Genomic DNA, 21496 nt, shown 5'->3' with positions numbered 1-21496 from the left:
ATACCCTTTGCCCGGATGCAAGTACTGATTGAATTGGGAAGTGTATCATAAAACTGTTGTATCCTCTCCTGACACCAGTTGTAAACGGCACTTGCACGGAACTTCAAATGGTTCAAATGGCTCTGAGCACTATGGGACTTAACGTCTGAGGTCATCAGTCCCCTAGAACTTAGAACTACTTAAACCTAACTAACCTAAGGACATCACACACATCCATGCCCGAGGCAGGATTCAAACCTGCGACTGTAACGGTCGCGCGGGGACGGATCTGACGTACGAGTTTTCCCTACGCATATTCTATAGGAGACATACCTAGCTCAACATCACACAGTCTTAGAGTTAAGGGCAATGTGTGGATAGCATTGTCCTCTTGAAAAATGACACAATGACACTAACGCATGAGACGTAACGTATGAGGACCGTTGTGCTGTCACTATCAGTCGTGACCTGAAGTTAGACCCGACGGTTCCCCAGACCATGTCGTCAGGAGTAAGGCTGCTCTCTAATGGGAACTGGCTGCTGGTGTCGCTCGCCAGTGCTACGCCCAGTCACAGACGCGAGCACGAGCACGGACGGACGCACCTTGGGTCCGCCCGCCCGCAGCCGTGTACCCGCACTCTCGTATCAGAGCGACACGCGGGCGCCTGCCCTGGCCTTCTCTGTTTACAACCGGCCGCACCGACGGCGGCCTCCTGCCAAACTTATCATTGTTGATGCAGAGAACAAAACAAGCGGGTTGTAACGCGCCACTAGACGCACACACTGTAAATTTCAACGTAGACATCTCCAGCGTACTGGTCTGGTGACCATTAAAGGTTTATCTTGACCCACTTCCAACGAAAAGGAACTACACTACTGGCCATTAAAATTGCTACACCACGAAGGTGATGTGCTACAGATGCGAAATTTAACCGACAGGAAGAAGATGCTGTGATATGCAAATGATTAGCTTTTCAGAGCATTCACACAATGTTGGCGCTGGTGGTGAAACCTACAACGTGCTGACATGAGGACAGTTTCCAGCTGATTTCTCATACACAAACAGCAGTTGACCGGCGTTGCCTGGTGAAACGTTGTTGTGATGCCCCGTGTAAGGAGGAGAAATGTGTACCATCACGCGATTGCGATTTATCGTATCGCGACATTGCTGCTCGCGTTGGTCGAGAACCAATGACTATTAGCAGAATATGGAATCGGTGGGTTCAGGAGGGTAATTCGGAACGCCGTGCTGGATCCCAACGGCCTCGTATCACTAGCAGTCCAGATGATAGGCATCTTATCCGCATGGCTGTAACGTATCGTGCAGCCACGTCTCGATTCCTCAGTCAACAGATCGGGACGTTTGCAAGACAACAACCATCTGCACGAACAGTTCGACGACGTTTGCAGCAGCATGGACTATCAGCTCGGAGACCATGGCTGCGGTTACCCTTGACGCTGCATCACAAACAGGAGCGCCTGCGATGGTGTACTCAACGACGAACCTGGGTGCACGAATGGCCAAACGTCACTTTTTCGGATGAATCCAGGTTCTGTTTACAGCATCATGATGGTCGCATCCGTGTTTGGCGACATCGTGGTGAACGCACATTGGAAGCGTGTATTCGTCATCGCCATACTGGCGTATCAGCCGGTATGGGGTGCCATTGGTTACACATCTCGGTCACTTCTTGTTCGCATTGACGGCACTTTGAACAGTGGACGTTACATTTCAGATGTGTTACGACCCGAGGCTCTACCCTTCATTCGATCCCTGCGAAATCCTACATTTCAGCAGGATAATGCACGACCGCATGTTGCAGGTCCTGTACGGGCCTTTCTGGGTACAGAAAATGTTCGACTGCTGCCCTGGCGAGCACATTCTCCAGATCTCTCACCAATTGAAAACGTCTGGTCAATGGTGGCCGAGCAACTGGCTCGTCACAACACGCCAGTCACTACTCTTGATGAACTGTGGTATAGTGCTGAAGCTGCATGGGCAGCTGTACCTGTACACGCCATCCAAGCTCTGTTTGACTCATGCCCAGGCGTATCAAGGCCGTTATTACGGCCAGAGGTGGTTGTTCTGGGTACTGATTTCTCAGGATCTATGCACCCAAATTGCGTGAAAATGTAATCACATGTCAGTTCTAGTATAATATATTTGTCCAATGAATACCCGTTTATCATTTTCATTTCTTCTTGTTATAGTAATTTTAATGGCCAGTAGTGTATAAACGGTCTTCAGTTCTTGTTTCTAACGGGCAACGTTATATGCAACCGAATCGAGCGACAAATTGGTTAAGACGCTTGACTAATATTCAGTGAGACCAACAGTTTCGCCCATTTGGGCTCCAAATCACAGTGGATTTTGTGAAAGAAGAGTTTGAGAGACAACCTGGTTATATATTCGGGCGCAGATGTTAGTTCAGCTTGATAATGATGGGGAAGGAACTCTGCTGCGGGTTCTTTAGAAGAACCACCCTCGCATTCTACCGATTTGGGAAGACCACGAAAAGCATGGGCGGATGGTGATGAGAGAACCTTGCTACCCCATGTTTCCAGACTCTAGCACATCGCTCGCGCGGAATGGAGCAAACGGTGTGTCCTGCTGAAATTTACAATTAACTTTCATCCTATTTTGAACACTTTATGACTGAAATCTCATCCGCCTCTGTACCCGAGGTCGTTAATACTTGCTCGACCCATATGTAGCTGTTTGAAACCTGATGGTAGATGAAATTTTCGTTATCAGTATTTCGCTGTCAAGAGGAAGAGATCGTGTCGTGAAGTTCCCTAGCGTAGGACCATGTGCAAATGTGCGGGATGAAATACGGGAGCTGCCCGAAATGTATCTCAACACCAGGTAGGGACGCGTCCCTCACATTGGGCCTACAGTGAACAGGAAACGGGAGTAATGACGCAAGAAAATCCACTGTGTTGTTATAGGGCCTTCTATAAAAACTGTAGTAGTAGAATAAGTTGCTGAAGTAACTATTCTTATAACGGCACCACAAGTTGGAGTAACCGAGGGAAGGTAAAAGTAGTGCGAACAGATACACCTTAACGGAGACAGAGGGAAGTGGTAAGATGCTGGACTCGCATTCGGGAAAAGCGGTTCAGATTCCCATTCGGCCATTCACATATCCCAAAAAGTTTTCCATGGTGTCTCTAAATCGATTAAGGCAAATGCTGGGATTGTTGTTTCGGAAAGGACACAGCCGAGTTCCTTTCTCCAATCCGAGCTTATGCTCCTGTAGTGACCTAGTCGTCGATACGACAAACTCCGACCTTCCTTCTCTCCTTCATAACGCTAATTCACGGTTCGTTTCCTGGAACAGGAGAAAAACGCATATACGAGAAAAAAAACAATGTCACAGAAAAAATTGGGGTATTTCCCCTTCAGACGTAAATGGAAAATGGAGCAGTCGGTATTATCCTCCTTCTGCGAGAAGGAATACAGATGTATAAGGAACAAAGGCGGCTGGAGATCACTGAAAACAACTGATAAATTTAACTTACTGGCAATATACGCACATGCAATAATATCACAGTATAACACATACTGGTTTTGTTTCACGCTACGACGGCAGCGTGCCATGCTATACTGTTGAATATGATATACGATGAATGCGAATAGCAATGTTTATACAGATTTGTAAGATGGTTTGTACAAAAGCGGACTTACGTAGCGCAATGATCTGTAGCAATAAAAGAGCGAAAACAAGTGCGTAAGGACAACAACAGATATGAAACAGCACGTAACACGACTGTTTAGTTGCAACATTCTCGTAACCTACAGACATTTACTGAATAATAATATTTATTTTGATGAACATAAAACAGATAGCACACAGTAGAAGACAAGAAGACATTACGAGCTGCAGAAACACATCTTATATCTACATAGGAATGTGAACCTTTGTTTACCAAACTTCGAACTAAATCAGTTTTTGAATGCGTAAAATTGGAAACTACAAGGCGTATGGGATTCAGTGCCCACATTAGGTAGTGTACCGGGTAAGCGACAATAGCTGTAGCTGAAGAGAAAGCGTCGAGACCAATAAAACTGTTTCCGGCTTAGAAGAAACCAATTCCAAAGTTGTTGTTACATCAGAACCACAAATTTTTCAAAGCAGTCGTCCTTTGAAGAAGAAGTAATTGCAAGGTGTAACTGAATTCACTTAACCGACTCTGAGGATAGGCCCCTTACGCCAAAACAAGAAAAAAATATTTGGTAAAAACGGGCTCGAAAATGCACACATAAGAGCTCTGAGCACTTGTTCATCTTCGATACTGTAAAACATATCTCTTCTACTGCAAGCTCTTTGCTGTCCATATTTTTGGATGACGTAGTTCCCGTACGGACCAAACAAAAAAAAAAAAAACAAAAAAAAAATGTCCAGTAAACATGGTCTCTAAAATGTAAGCCTTACGAGTTATGAGCACTTTGAGATCTTCGCTACTGTGAAACACATTTCTTCTACTGAACAAGCAATCATGGCTCTTAAGATAGTCATGGTTCAAATGGCTCTGAGCACTATGGGACTTAACTGCTGTGATCATCAGTCCCCTAGAACTTAGAACTACTTAAACCTAACTAACCTAAGGACATCACACACATCCATGCCCGAGGCAGGATTAAAACCTGCGACCGTAGCGGTCAAGCGGTTCCAGACTGTAGCGCCTAGAACCGCTCGGCCACTCCGGCCGGCTTAAGTCATTTTAGAACCCATGTTTATTAGACTTTTTCTGTATTCATATAAGGTACTTGTTCTCAAAGTCTGTGAAATAAATGTAGTTACACCCTGTATTCGGAATTGGAAAGTCGACTGAAGTTGCTACAACGCGCAAATCTTTAGACTTCAAGGAAAATCGTTACGTGTCAGAGAAAGTGCCCATCATAAGAACAGTTAGCAACACATATACGGGCTTCTTATGGATGTCACCCAGTGTTTATGTTCTCTGCTTTAGGTGAGGCAAGTTACAATTTTCTAGAGTACTGCTTCATGAAGACACTACAGCTTATATAATTTCAGTCATGAGTTTTGCCTGAGTCTACATTTATTTCGCGATTATTCAGGTCTCTTGATATTTTACTAAAGCTTAGGATACAAAAATATAATAGCTAATTCGAAATTTTAGTAGGAAAAGAATAATTATTTAAATAAAAATCAAGTTTTGATATACCACGTTCTTCAGTCGGACTTAAAAGTATGCAATAATTTCTCATAGCCGCATACAGAATCCTAACCCCGTACAGATAGCCGTGAAGATGTGTGATTATGGATTTTTAATACCTATGAAAATATTTGTAAGATTTAAAACGAAAAGCGAGGGATGCATGCAACAGATAACAGTAAAAAGGTGATCTATTCATGCATCAATTATGTACCGCATACGCACCACGTTTTTTGTTTTAAGCCTTACAAGTATTTTCATGGCTATTACAAATCCACAATCACAAATCTTCAGGACAATCTGTATGACGTAGAAATACATAAGAGTCTAAGAAAAATTATGTTATACTTTTTAGTCCGATTTCTAACGAGGTGTATTAAAAATGAATTTTCAAATTGTTCAAATGGCTCTGAGCACTATGGGACTTAACTTCTGAGGTCACCATTCCCCTAGAACTTAGAACTAATTAAACCTAACTAACCTAAGGACATCACACACATCCATGCCCGAGGCAGGATTCGAACCTGCGACAGTAGCGGTCGCGCGGTTCCATACTGTAGCGCGTAGAACCACTTGGCCAATGAATTTTCATTTAAATAATTATTTCCTGCTTATGTGCGTGAAATTTTTCAGTCGATTTTAAACATTCTGATGAAATTACAGCAGAGACATGTAGCAAATATCAGGTTTATTTCAGTTTCTCTTCACCTGAGCCAGTTGCTCCCCTCTATGCATATCTCGCCGAAAGGCCGTGAAGATAAAAAATTAGGGAGAGTCGAGAACACATGGAGGCTTACCAGCAATCGTTCTTCTCGCAAATCATTCGTGACTGGAACAGGAAACCCACACCGCACGAAAAAAGTGAGTTAATACTGCATAAACAATCTATTGTGAGCTATATTAAAAGGGAAATGACAGTGTCAAAGGAAAGACCCTCCACCACACAGCAAACAACACAGTCAGTTAATATTGTACTGTCATCCATTTCTGAGCTATGTTGAAGTATCGTGTCTCGAGCTCAGCGGGAAGTTAGTTTAAAATCAATTGCAAAATTTGCACCGAACAGACCAACAGACAAGGAAGTAACCTAACAAATACGTGTTAATTAAAAATAATCATTAATCTTGTGGCACACTTGACGTTAAGTGACGAATGACTTTCTTGTCGCTAGTGGATCTCCAACTGTCAGATGGTAACAACTTTTCACAGCAGTGACAGTCGTGACTGCACCCTGTCTGATCAAAAGCATCTGGAGACCTATTAGTGGGCATTAATATGGTGTGCGTCCACCCTCCGCCTTGTTGAAGGTTTGACACTGCTGCAGATTAGATTAGATTAGATTAGCACTTGCTCCATAGATCATGAATACGACACTTCGTAATGATGTGGAACGTGACAGATTAATAAAAGGTGTTTATACAAGATATTACATTACACAAAATATTACATGACACTTAATATTTTTAATTTTTTTTTGGTGGGGTTGGGGAAATTACCCACTTACTATATCCAAAAATTCATCTAATGAGTAGAAGGAGTTGCCATTAAGAAATTCTTTTAATTTCCTTTTAAATGCTATATGGCTATCTGTTACACTTTTGATGCTACACTACTGGCCATTAAAATTACTACACCACGAAGATGACGTGCTACAGACGCGAAATTAACCGACAGGAAGAAGATGCTGTGATATGCAAATGATTAGCTTTTCAGACCATTCACACAAGGTTGGCGCCGATGGCGACAGCTACAACGTGCTGACACGAGGAAAGTTTCCAACCGATTTCTCATATACAAACAGCAGTTGACCGGCGTTGCCTGGTGGAACGTTGTTGTGATGCCCCGTGTAAGGAGGAGAAATGCGTACCATAAAGTTTCCGACTTTGATAAAGGTCGGATTGTAACCTATCGCGATTACGGTTTATCGTATCGCGATTGCTGCTCGCGTTGGTCGAGATCCTATGACTGTTAGCAGAATATGGAATCGATGGGTTCAGGAGGGTAATACGGAACGCCGTGCTGGATCCCAACGGCCTCATATCACTAGCAGTCCAGATGACAGGCATCTTAACCGCATGGCTGTAACGGATCGTGCAGCCACGTCTCGATCCCTGAGTCAACAGATGGGGAAGTTTGCAAGACAACAACCATCTGCACGAACAGTTCGACGACGTTTGCAGCAGCATGGACTATCAGCTCGGAGACCATGACTGCGGTCACCCTTGACGCTGCATCACAGACAGGAGCGCCTGCGATGGGGTACTCAACGACTAACCTGGGTGCACGAATGGCAAAACGTCACTTTTTCGGATGAATCCAGGTTCTGTTTACAGCATCATGATGGTCGCATCCGTGTTTGGCGACATCGCGGTGAACGCATACTGACGTACCATCCGGCGGATGGTATGGGGTGCAATTAGTTATACGTCTCGGTCACCTCTTGTTCGCATTGACGGCACTTTGAACAATGGACGTTACATTTCCGATGTGTTACGACCCGTGGCTCTAGCCTTCATTCGATCCCTGCGAAACCCTACATTTCAGCAGGATAGCTCAAAATGGCTCAAATGGCTCTGAGCACTATGGGACTCAACTGCTGAGGTCATTAGTCCCCTAGAACTTAGAACTAGTAAACCTAACTAACCTAAGGACATCACAAACATCCATGCCCGAGGCAGGATTCGAACCTGCGACCGTAGCGGTCTTGCGGTTCCAGACTGCAGCGCCTTTAACCGCACGGCCACTTCGGCCGGCCCAGCAGGATAGCGCATGGTCGCATGTTGCAGGTTCTGTACGGGCCTTTCTGGATACAGAAAATGTTCGACTGCTGCCCTGGCCAGCAGATTCTCCAGATCTCTCACCAATTGAAAACGTCTGGTGAATGGTGGCCGACCAACTGGCTCGTCACAATACGCCAGTCACTACTCTTGATGAACTGTGATATCGTGTTGAAGCTGCGTATCTGTACACGCCATCCAGGCTCTGTTTGACTCAATACCCAGGAGTAACAAGGCCGTTATTACGGCCAGAGGTGGTTGTTCTGGGTACTGATTTCTCATGATCTATGCACGCAATTTACGTGAAGATGTAATCACATGTCAGTTCTAGTGTAATATATGTGTCCAATAAATACCCGTTTATCATCTGCATTTCGTCTTGGTGTAGCAATTTTAACGGCCAGCAGTGTATTAGGTAAGTGACCAAAGACTTCTGTGGAAGCATAATTTACCCCCTTCTGAGCCAAAGTTAGATTTAACCTTGAGTAGTGAAGATCATTCTTCTTCCTAGTGTTGTAGCCATGTACACTGCTTTTACTTTTGAATTCATTCGGATTGTTAATTAAAAATTTCATAAGAGAATATATATATATATAAATATTGTGAGGCTATAATGAAGATCTCTAGCTCTTTAAATAAGTGTCTGCAGGATGATCTTGGATGAGCTCCAGCAATTATTCTGATTACACGCTTTTGTGCAATGAACACTCTTTTACTCAATGATGACCTACCCCAGAATATGATGCCATACGAAAACAGAGAATGAAAATAGGCGTGGTAAGTTAATTTACTGAGCTGTATATCGCCAAAATTTGCAATGATCCTAATAGTATAAGTAGCTGAACTCAAACGTTTCAGCAGATCTTCAGTGTGTTTTTTTCCAGTTCAACCCCTCATCAATGCATACACCTAGAAATTTTGAATATTCTACCTTAGCTACCGATTTCTGACCGAAGTCTATATTTATTAATGGTATCATTCCATTTACTGTGTGGAGCTGTATGTGCTGTGTTTTGTCAAAGTTTAATGAGAGCCCATTTGCAGAGAACCACTTAATGATTTTCTGAAAAACATCGTCTACAATTTCACCAGCTAATTCTTGTCTGTTGGGTGTGATACCTATACTTGTATCATCGGTAAAAAGTACCAGCTTTGCATTTTCGTGAATGTAGAACGGCAGCAAAGGACCCAAGACCGAACCTGGCGGCACCCCATGCTTGATTGTTCCCCAGTTTGAGAAATCACCAGTTTTTTGCGTATTATGTGAACTGCTTATTTCAACTTTCTGCACTCTTCTAGTTAGGTATGATTTAAACCATTTGATCGCTGTCCCATTCACACCACAGTACTTGAGTTTCTCTAGAAGTATTCCATGATTTACACAACCAAAAGCCTTTGAGAGATCACAAATAATCCCAACGGGTGACTTCCGGTTACTCAGAGCATTTAATATTTCATTAGTGAAAATATATACAGAACTTTCCGTTGAAAAACCTTTCTGGGAACCAAACTGACATTTTGTTAAAACTTTATTTTTACAAAGGTGTGAAGCTTCTCTACAATACATTACTTTTTCAAGAATTTTGGATAAGGCAGTCAGAAGAGAGACTGAGCGGTAGTTGTTGACATCAGACGTATCCCCTTTTTTATGCAGTGGTTTAACAATGGCGTACTTCAGTCTATCTGGGAAATTACCCTGCTTCAGAGAGCATGTATCCCACTTATCTCTTGGTAACAAGCTTTTATTATCCTGTTGGAAATGCCATTAATTCCATGTGAGCTTTTATTCTTGAGAGAGTTTATTATCTTCGTAATTTCAGAAGGAGAGGTGGGTGGAATTTCAATTGTATCAAATGGTGTGGGTAAGGCAACTTCCATTACCTGCCTTGCTTCTTCTAATGAACATTTAGATCCTATTTTCTCTACAACATTTAAAAAATGATTATTCAAAATGTTTTCGACTTCCGGCTTGTTGTTTATCAAGTTTCCATTCGCTTTGATGGTGATGCCGTCATCCTGTACACTTGGTTGCCCTGTCTCCCTTGTAATAGTATTCCAAATTGTTTTGATTTTGTTATCAGAGGTATTAATCTCAGACATGACGCACATGCTTCTGGACTTTTTAATAACCTTTCTTAATGTAGCACAGTAGTTTTTATAATATTTGGCTGTTTCTGGGTCATTACTCTGTCTTGTTGTGAGATACAGTTCCCTTTTGTGGTTACAAGATATGTTTATTCCTTTAGTAAGCCAAGGTTTTTTGCATGGTTTCTTATAATTAGATTTAACTACTTTCTTGGGGAAACGGTTTTCAGATTTTCTTACAAGTGTATAATGAAATAAGTTATTTTTAAATTAGCATCGGGTTCCTTGTACACCTCATCTCAGTCTAACTGCTGAAGATTTTCCCTGAAACTTCTAATTGTTGAGGGTAGTTTTGAATTACTGAATGGCGCTATGTCATATACTGTAACTAGCTGAGCACCATGATCAGAAAGGCCATTCTCAACAGGACAAGATTTCATGTTTTTAAACTTACCTTGGTATATAAAAGTTTTATCTATGAATGTGCTACTGTCCTTTACTACCCGAGTAGGAAAATTAATGACAGATGTCAAATTGAAAGAACCGAGCAAGACTTCCAGGTCATTCTACCTATTACACTCTTTCAGTGAATCAACACTGAAGTCCCCACTTTCAATGAGGTTCCAGGACGTCTGTGGAGAAATGGTAGCGCGTTCTTCCTCCTAAGCCGAGACTGAAGGACATGTGATGTCGGCCTTGGGGGTCTAGGGCGAAGTCCACATTCTAACAATCTAACTGATCCCAGAGGTGTTCAGTGAGTTGAGGAGGCGACACTGGGCATGCCAGTTCGTTTCAGGAATGTAATTGTCTGCAAACCATTGTGTCACAGAAATTCTTTTACGACAAGGTTCATTGTTATATTGATAAAAACTTGTATCGTCTCCGAACTGTTCCTCTGCTGAATGCAGTGCACAATGCTGCTAAAAGTGTCAGTGCACAATGCTGTTAAAAGTGTTGACATTCTTCCTCATTCAGCGTTTTCTTAAGCGCAATGAAGGGACCACGTCCTATCACCAACGAAGGGGGTCTAAAATGTGGAACACTAGTAACGGGAGATTAGCAGGATTGTGGGCGGGAGAACGGTGGGTTGAATCCTTCGTGCGATAACGGTCGGGCAGGGTAGGTTAATGTTGATAGGGTGACTAGACTTCAGACACAATTCAACGGTCTGCGGGAGGAAGGCAATTAAAATCACTCTGGGAGAGAAGAGGGGAACGCAGAAAGGTCCAATTCTAGTTCTTAGGAAGTGTAGTACTGGTTAAAACATATTTGTGCAAATGTGAGAACTTTACAAGCTATTAAAGGAAGCGCGCAGGTCGGGTAGTGTTGCCATAATTTCTGTCTCGAAAACCAGGATATTTATCTCAAACTGACTAAAAATGGACGTAATTTGGGAAGCAAAACTGGGACACTTCTCTTAAGCTTAAAAAAGTGACTTAATTAATGGAAATATTTTCTCGGCTTTGTGATGGACCTTCGGAAGAACATCGCATATTCGTTTGATAGTGTCGCGCGCTAACACTGAATTCACAACTTCTGTTGATTTCGTTCTGCCCAAAGTCACATTTATAGTTGCTTCGGAATAATTAAAAAGTTTGGAGCCTAGCGTAGACGTAGACAGATGATGTTTGACGGTATGACAGCACATTGTAAGTTCCGCTGCTGTTACTATTTTTCCCTTTTTAAATGAATTTGAAACGAAATAACTGTGATTTTTTTTAACGCTCGCAGAGTACAAGTTTGATTTATGCTTTACCCTAACTAAATGACCCTTAACACCAGGTCGTCCACTGTGTGCTGTAATTATCGTATGGCAGCGAAACTTGGTAGATATTCTATTACGTTAGTGCAGAGCAGATTTACGATGAAAAAATATTAGTTCCAATTTTGGCCACCAGATGCAAATATGGCGCTTTGAATGCATGAAAAAAGTTTAGAAATGTTTCCATATGTAATGGATTGGGAACGGGACGTGGGCAGTAATAGTCAAACAAGTGAGAAGCGCATAATGTTGATTTTGTTATTAACTGCCCCTTGCACTATTTTCTCAGTACGAGACGTCGACGAGATTCTGTACAGCGCCAGATATGCGACTGGTGGCCAAAATTGGAACTAACTTTTCTCATCATAAATCGGTTCCGTATTAACGCAACATTAGATCTACTAAGTTTCGCTGCAGTCCACACTGGACCTCCATGAGCAGCTGCACATCAATTTGACCAACCGGTATTTGTCCTTCCCCCATGTGCACAAATCACAAATTCTACTTCATACTTACTTCTCCTTTGCTTTATGAAGAAACGTTTTCCTGAAAATTTTTCTTGGAATGAACACTTCCTCTGTGGCATTTTAAGTTACTTGAAACAACGAAACATTATAATAACAAGTTAAACGCTATACGAATCAGACAGAGAAACAGAGAACCAAGTTGGTGCAAAACTTAAATTGAAATGAGATAAGGGGCAATAATGGAAACTCAGCAGCGTTACCGCGCAATAATACTCCTTAACGGAGTCAGCTGAGATAATACATAGGGGGTGACTTCAACCTGCCACTTACAGATTGGGAGTGTTATGCCGTCAAAACTAGTGCCAGAGACAGGGAATTGTGTGGCATTGTTCTGGATGTCTTATCAGAAAATTACCTTGACCAGATAGTTAGAGAACCAACTTGTGAGAGTAACGTCTTAGACCTCCTGGCAACAAACAGATCTGAACTTCGAGTCAGTTACTGTCGAGGAAGGTATCAGCGATCATAAGGCTGTGACAGCATATATGACAACGGATCCTGCAAGGAATGTTAAGAAAGGTAGGAAGATATATTTGATCAGCAAGGGCGACAGGACACAAATTTCAGAATATCTCAGCAGTCAGCATGAAATATTCGGTGATGAGGACGAGGATATGGAGAACAAATGGAAAGATTTCGAAGGCATCGTTCAATATGCCCTAATGGCTCTGAACACTATGGGACTTAACTTCTGAGGTCATCGTTCCCCTAGAACTTAGAACTACTTAAACCTAACTAACCTAAGGATATCACACACATCCATGCCCAAGGCAGGATTAGAAACCTGCGACCGTAGTCAATATGCCCTAGACAAGTATGTTCCGAGTAAGGTTTTAAGGGATGGGAAAGATCCACCATGGTTTAATAGCCGTGTTAGAAAGCGCTACGTGAACAAAGAGCACTTCATCTCAGATTCAAGAGAAGTAAAAACCTAGCTGACAAACAAAATCTGAATGAAGCGAAAATGAGCGTAAGGAGAGCAAAGAGAGAAGCGTTCAATGATTTTGGAAGTAAGGCGTTGTCATCCGACCTGAGTAAAAAACCTACAAGATTTTGGTCGTATGTAAAATCAGTAGTGGGTCAAAATCATCTATTCATTCTCTCAGCGACCACACCGACACCGAAACGGAAGATAATAGAGAGAGATGGCCGAAATACTGAATTCGGACTTCCGAAGTTGTTTCATCGCAGAAGATCATAACACTAGCCCTCCTTTCAGATCTGTGCGAACGTGGAAATGGCAGATATTGAGATAACGCATCGCGGAATTGAAAAGCAGCTATTATCGCTTAGTAGTGGGAAGGCTTCAGGACCAGGTGAGATACCTATAAGACTCTATAAAGATTATGCGAAATAACTTGCTCCCCTTCTAGCAGTAATTTATCGTAGATCGCTTAAGCGACGAAAGGTACCTAACGACTGGAAAAAAGCGCAGGTCATTCCCGTTTTAAAGAAAAGACGTAGAACAGATCCACACGATTATAGACCTATATTGTTGAAGTCAATCAGTTGTAGAATTATGGAACATGTTTTATGCTCAAGAATTAAGACGTTCTTGGAAAATGAACATCTCATCTATAAAAATCAACATGGATTTCCCAAACAGAGATCCTGCGAAACTCAGCTCGCTCTGTTCCTCCATGAGATCCACAGCGCAGTGGACAACGGCGCTCAGGTTGATGCCGTGTTCCTTGTTTTCAGTAAGGCATTTGGCACCGTCCCGCATTGCCGTTTAATGAAAAAAATACGTGCTTACGGAGTATCGGAGCAGACCTGCGATTGGGTTCAAAACTTTCTTGCACATTCAACATATCGCTCTTAACGGAACTAAATCGACAGATGTAAAGGTAATATCCGGAGTACCACAGGGAAGCTTGACAGGACCGTTGCTGTTTACAATACATATAAATGATCTATTAGAAAGCGTCAGATACTCTTTAAGGCTATTCGCAGATGATGCAGTTGTTTATACCAAAGTAGCAACGCCAGAAGATAGTAAGAATTTGCAGAACGACCTGCACAGATATGATGAATGGTGCAAACTCTTGCAGTTGACCCTGAACGTAAATAAATGTAACATATTGCGCATACATAGAAAAAGAAGACCACTACCGTACAGCTACACTATTGATGACAAACAGCTGGAGACAGCGTCTGCCGTAAAATACCTAGGCGTAACTATCCAGAGCGATCTTATGTGGAGTGACCACATAAAACAGGCAGTGGGAAAAGCAGACACCGGACTCAGATACATCGGAAGAATCTTAAGGAAATGTAACACATCTACGAAAGAAATGGCTTGTTCGCCTGATTCTTGAGTATTGTTCATCTATCTGGGATCCCTATCAGGTAGGACTGACAGAGGAGATAGAGAAGATTCAACGAAGAGCGGCGCGTTTCGTCACGGGATCATTTAGATGGCGAGAGAGCGTTACGGAGATGCTAAACAAACTCCATTAGCAGACGGTACAAGAGAGACGTTGTGCATCACCGAGAGAGTTACTATTGAAATTTCGGGCCAGTTCTTTTCAGGAGGAGTGAGGCAACATATTACTTTCCCCACATATATCTCGCGTATTGACCACGAGGACAAAATTCGAGAAATTAGAGCCAATACAGAGTCTTACCGACAATCATTCTTCCGACGCACTATTCGCGTGTGGAACAGGGTTGGAGGGATCAGGTAGTGGTACCGGAAGTACCCTCCACCACACACCATTAGGTGACTTGCGGAGTATGATGCAGCTGTAGATGAATAAAAACTTCCGATATTTAGCTTAGCAGCTGGAGATGCACGCAAGAACGCGGAGAAAAATAGATAGTATAGGAATATTTCTCTGAAATCCGAAATCAGGGACAAATTGCCGCCCCGAAAGTATTGTTCGGGACATGGATTTCTTTCATCTGAACCGGGACTGTCCCGGGAAACCGGGACATCTGGCAACCATACGCAGGAGAAAGGCGATACAGGGCATAGAGTGCTTGTCGATCAAGGGATAGAACGAAACGGTATCGTTTTGGAGGAATGGAGGTTCATTCAGCGTCTCCATACATGAGAAAGCGGCTGGTGAAAACTTTGTATTGTGAATAATGCGGGATTGTGTGAACGTCACTAGTAAATATCGGCACAGTACATCACTCCCTTGTGCCAGTGCAATACTGAGTCAGCACACCTCAATGCTATCACCAGACGATTAGAGAGAGAGAGATTGTTTACGTGCGTGAAATTCCTTTCTGCGGTATGGCGAAACTTCATGCTGTTGCATCGTTTGCAACGGACAGCCGTCGCATCGTTATCGTTGGGCAGTTATTTCCGGTCCGCTAGGTCTCTAAGAAGTGGCATGCATGAGTCATGGTGACGTCTTTCAGAATGTTATGAGCCGTTTTATTAGTTGATTCTGCAAACGTTACAGTTCCAGAAAGAAGTTGCCGCTGCCATTTACGCGAGACAGGCGACCATTGCGAGTGCGATGCTTTGAATCACCACCGCAGCGCAGGAAAATGCGATAGCCAGGACCGGTTTACGGCCCACGCGACCAAGCGGTCGCTTGAGGAGCCAAGCTGAGAGGGCCCCAGAGGCACCCAGGAGCAAAATTTTTGAATGCCGGACATCTGCCATGCCAGACATTTGCCACGCCGGACATTTGCCACACTTGCCCCTTCGCCAGGTAGCTTGACTAGCAATCCCTCAGGTAAGGGACGCCCTTCCTCGTACTTCTTCTGTCCACTTTCAAACCGCCGTCTCCACATCTTACTCGATACAACCAGTACGTAAGGGACCTTCTTCTTCGACATCTTGGCGAAATACAGAGCTTCTTTTCCGAAATCGAAATATTTATAACTTTTGGGAAATGAAAGCAATACCGACGACTATGTCAATATGTAATTAGTTCTGCCAAGTATAAATATAGATCCCTCTGTCTGTACGGTAGCTTTCTTTCACGCTTACTGATTGCGATAGAAACAGTCCATCGGCAGGGGAGCAACAAGAAAGGAATGATGTAAAGAGAATGCGAATGTACGCTAAATCATTTCTTTTTGATCACTGCATTTGTGCCTACTTTAATTACTACAACTGCATGCCCAAAAGACAATAGGGAAAGAAGAAATGAAAATGTGAATGTTTGGAAAGAAGAACGACATACTCCATATTAATTTACTCTCTAAAATCCGATATCCTTTGCGGCGAAACATTAGTTAATAAAGTGTAGCGGGACAATGTTCACTAAATAGAGACAAGAACATCTATGATAGACATGTCATCTAAAGTCGACGTACAATTTTAAAATGTTAGAAATAAGGAAATGAAATAATACAGAATGCTATGCTTGTAACATACGCTGTTGTTCTACATTGTTTAGATCTGCTATTTACAGGGTCACAGAGATTGCATCCTAGGTTTTGGAGGGAAAAGCCGTAATCGTAATGATCTGCACTACAACAGAAACAAGAAGCACAACTTAAGGAAAAATAATGTAATATGTGTTTCAGCTCACAAGCGACATTGAAGCAGATAGTTCCTGTGACTTAGTATGGGCAGTGGTTATATTCGACAACCAGAATAAATTAATAACTGGCTCCTTTTACCGACCCCAGGTCTCAGATGAAACAGTTGCTGAACAGTTCAAAGAAAACTTGAGTCTCATCATAAGTAGGTACGCTACTCATACAATTATAGTTGGCAGTGACTTCAATCTGCCTTCCGTATGTTGACAAAAATACATTTTCAGACCCTATTGTAGATAGAAAACAACTTTCGTAATTGTTCTAAATGCTTTTTTTAATGATTTTGAACAATTAGTTCACGAGACCATTCAAATTGTAAATGGTTACGAAAACACACTTGACCTCTTAGCCACAAATAATCCTGAGCATCACGACGGATACAGGGATTAGTGAACACACAGTCGCAGCGAGGCTCAATTCCGTAACAAAGAAATTCACCAAAACTAAACGCGAAATATATATATTTATAAAAGCAGCTAAAAATTCGGTTGACGTCTTTCTATGAGACAGTCTCCAATCCTTCCAAACTATGTAAGTGAAGACCATATGTGGCTTAAGTTCAAAGAAATAGTACCAACAGCACTCGAGAGATTCATACCAAATAAATTAATAAGAGACGTAACTGATCCCTCATGGTACACAAAACACGACAGAAAGCTGCCGCAGGAGCACCGAAAAAGGCACGTATAATTTAGACGAACGCAAAATCTCCAAGATTGGCGAAGTTTTACTGAGGCTCGAAATTTGGTGCGGATTTCAATGCGAGATGCATTTAATAGTTTCCACAACGAAAGTCTCTCTAGAAATGTGGCGGAAAATCCAAAGAGATTCTGGTCCTATGTTAAGTAAACCAGCGGAAAGTCTCAGTAAGTACCTTTACTGCGCGACAGCGATGAGAAGGAGGAAGGGGAGACAAGGGACCTAACCTTTCAGAGCAAGTAAAATCGTGGCAAATGTCCAGCGTGGCAAATGTCCGGCGTGGCAAATGTCCGCACACCAGATTTTTACCCAGGGCGTATCATAATTAGTAGCGAAAACTGACACGGGTGAAGGTATCCGGTAACAGAAGCAGCAGTATACGTGAGTTGGCAAAAGAGCATTTGCAAGATATTTCCAAATGCATGGTTACGAACTGCCACTGAATTCGGTATGAAATATTGTTCTAGTTAATATAACGTATTCTAAATGTCACTTTTCCACCAAATCTTCATCTTGTTGGCCTCAAATTTTGTAACCCCTCTGCTGTATCCTTAATCCTAGATTACTAAACCCCACAGCTGGTACCAATTCGCGGTTCACTCCACTCTGGTATTGTCAGTATAGTAGCAATTCGCTGTTCCTTCCAATCTGATACTGTCAGTATAGGGTGTAAAACAAGACATTTTGTACTTATTTTGTTTGTGGCATAGCACTGGAGATGGTTCAAATGGCTCTAAGCACTATGGGAATTAACATCTGAGGTCATCAGTCCCCTAGACTTAGAACTACTTAAATCTAACTAACCTAAGGACATCACGCACATCCATGCCCGAGGCAGGATTCGAACCTGCGACCAAAGCAGCAGCGCGGTTCTGGACTGAAGCGCCTAGAACCGCTCGGTCACAAAGGCCGGCTCATACCACTGGAGACCGTATAATTCTGATTAGCTAGTGCGTAAACAATAAATTACGACTTATTTTGATGGAAATGTACAGAAGTAAAATTTATGTTGGTTTTGTGAAAATGTAACATTTTCCCCCCTTTAGTGTTCCAGGGTTAAGGAGCTTGCGTCACAGTTCTCAGGCCGTGGCAATCGATCCTGTCTGTTGAGCGGACATTTGCAAACGGTCAGGAATTTTAATGGAGATGTAACTCACTCCCTTCGTGGAAGGCTATCAGCGTCATTACTACTTCCAGAGGATCCCAATTAATTAGGAAAGTGCACAGAGGACGAATGTTAAGCAGTAGGACACGTTCTTCTGGAATCTACAAACATACAGCAGAGATCAACTTTCACTGACCGGACAAACTAGTGACATACAGAGATAGTAATGAGTCGATGCAGGAATCACCATACGTAACTATCAAATGAACTGTTGAATTCACGAGAGGATCGTAGAAAATTACAAAGAGAGCTGTAAACATGTAGCGATCGAGGTGACGAAAAGCGGGTGATGGCGCCACATGTCGGAGTGTGTAGTCCCACTGCCGCAGCGCGACACTGTCACTCTCGCCGACTGGAAAACGGTGGCGCCTATACGTGATCGTTTGCTTTCATAAATAAAATCGTTTCGCTGAAGCGAGAACTTTAATTGTCAATTAAATATTCGCTTACTTCCGACACGGGATAAATAGAAACTAGTAGTTGCAACCCTACCAAAAAGACACGTGACTTTTATTTCTTTCGGAGCTACTTTAAGATCATCTTCGTGGTGAGGCATCAAATGTAGGACATTTTTGTTGAGGTATTAACCAGTAGACAGTTTCTAGCCAGCGCTTACATACTTAGGCAAGGACATGTGTCGCCAACATGCAGGACAGGGGAGAAATACCAGCCAAGGGAAACGTGTGTCGCCATCATTTGAACTCGAAGAAAGAAGTCTATCACGACTGCATAAAACACAGGCCATTAGAAATCAGTTTCAAAAATAATGTTAGATAAGCAGCAATTAGTTGTAACAATGGAACATTGTACTGAAATGCAGGAGGATCTGCAACGAATTGACGCATGGTGCAGGGAATGGCAATTGAATCTCAATGTAGACAAGTGTAACGTGCTGCGAATACACAGAAAGAAAGATACCTTACCATTTAGCTACAATATAGCAGGTCAGCAACTGGAAGCAGTTAATTTCATAAATTATCTGGGAGTAGACATTAGGAGTGATTTAAAATGGAATGACTATATAAAATTAATCGTCGGTAAAGCAGATGCCAGACAGAGATTCATTGGAAGAATCCTAAAGAAATGCAATCCGAAAACAAAGGAAGTAGGTTACAGTACACTTGTTCGCCCACTGCTTGAATATTACTCACCAGTGTGAGATCCGTACCAGATAGGGTTGATAGAAGAGATAGAGAAGATCCAACGGAGAGCAGCGCGCTTCGTTACAGGATCGTTCACTAATCGCGAAAGCGCTATGGAGATGGTAGATAAACTCCAGTGGAAGACTCTGTAGGAGAGACGCTCAGTAGCTCGGTACGGGCTTTTGTTGAAGTTTCGAGAACATACCTTCACCGAGGAGTCAAGCAGTATATTGCTCCCTCCTACGTATATCTAGCGAAGAGACCATGAGGATAAAATCAGAGAGATTAGCGCCCACACAGAGGCATACCGACAATCCTTTCCACGAACAATACGAGACTGGAATAGAAGGGACAACCGATAGAGGTACTCAAGGTACCCTCCGCCACACACGGTCAGGTGGCTTGTGGAGTATACCTTATAACTTTTGCAAATTATTATGTTCAACACACAAAATGTTAACGAAATGAAATGAGCTAAGCCTTGTTATTCTGGTGCCACTGTCGTTAAATTTCGCATATTTGGTCTAGACTTGAACTATAATTGTTTTTGGTAATTACGTTTTTTTCACTAAATATCGGGTGCCACGCACTTAACATGCGACTGCGTGACACATTGCACTACCCCGCTCGTAGATGCCATCATGCTGAGGGAAAAAACAAATTGCATGCAGGAGTGGACATGGACCCCAAGAACAGATGCATACTTGTGTTGATGCATTGCATTGTGCCTTCCAAAATGACGAGATGACTCAGGGAATATCACAAAAACATACCACGGACCATAACACTCACTCCTCTGGCCTGGACCCTTCCGACGATTGCTGCAGGGCCGTGCACGCCAATAGCCGTCTGCCGATGGGACACAAAATGTGTCTCTTCTGAAAAAGCCACCTGTCGCCACTCAATGGATGTCCGTTTGCGATACTGACATGCAAACTCCAGCCTTCGTCACCGATGAACAGCTCATCTGGGCTGTCCTGTCACTTATGGCCCTTGGTGCACCACAATTGCCTTGGCGCCGGTTTTGGGTAGTGCCATTTTGCCATTCAGTGCACACTCTGACCGCGGTGGCATGTGTACAGTTTACAAACTCAGCCGTTTCGCATACGCTTCCACTCTTGGCCCGAAAGCCAATGATCATGCAATGTTGGGCGTCAGATAAATGGCTCCGTTTCCACATTACGGCAACGACTACACTGTTTTCGGCATCCTCCATCCCCCCCCCCCCCACCTCCCTCTCACATGCTTTATACACTGCCGTAAAAAATTAGTACACCCTTTTAGAGGTTTCCAATTCACTGAAGATTTATTGTTGCAACAGTGCGTGTGGAGTACATGATATTAGTGCATTTACAGATCCGTAGCACAAGCGGTTCTCAGTTGCCAGGTATGCTGAAACACCCACATCTTTTTTTTTTAATCCAAAGCAATTCTTTTTATTTAGGAAGAGTTTCTATAAACATATTTTACCATTAGCAGTATGTGGGTTAACATTTTCAGTTGAGGGCTAAAGCAATTACAATTGTAAACAAATGCAAATAAAGTACTGGTTACCAAATAATTCACTGTTTTGCAGATATGACTCCAACTGGAATTCAATAATCTCAAAAAATTATGACTAGGATTATATCCAGTAGTATACAGCAATAATTGCCAAAAATTCATACATGTGT

At 42.7% G+C, this 21496-nt stretch overlaps 1 protein-coding gene across 1 annotated transcript in view; it reads right to left on the bottom strand.

The window, feature by feature from the left end:
* Positions 1 to 538: 538 nt before the first annotated feature.
* Positions 539 to 21496, bottom strand: part of LOC126155819 (sperm flagellar protein 2-like) — a 147138-nt gene continuing 126180 nt past the window's right edge. Inside the window, exon 4 of the mRNA XM_049916254.1 lies at positions 539 to 692. Coding sequence (XP_049772211.1) covers positions 539 to 692 — 154 coding nt within the window. The remainder of the gene's footprint in view (positions 693 to 21496) is intronic.

The sequence above is a fragment of the Schistocerca cancellata genome, chromosome 2 (assembly GCF_023864275.1).
Source record: "Schistocerca cancellata isolate TAMUIC-IGC-003103 chromosome 2, iqSchCanc2.1, whole genome shotgun sequence".
Lineage (NCBI taxonomy): Eukaryota > Metazoa > Arthropoda > Insecta > Orthoptera > Acrididae > Schistocerca > Schistocerca cancellata.
This window is presented reverse-complemented; position numbering and strand designations above follow the sequence as displayed.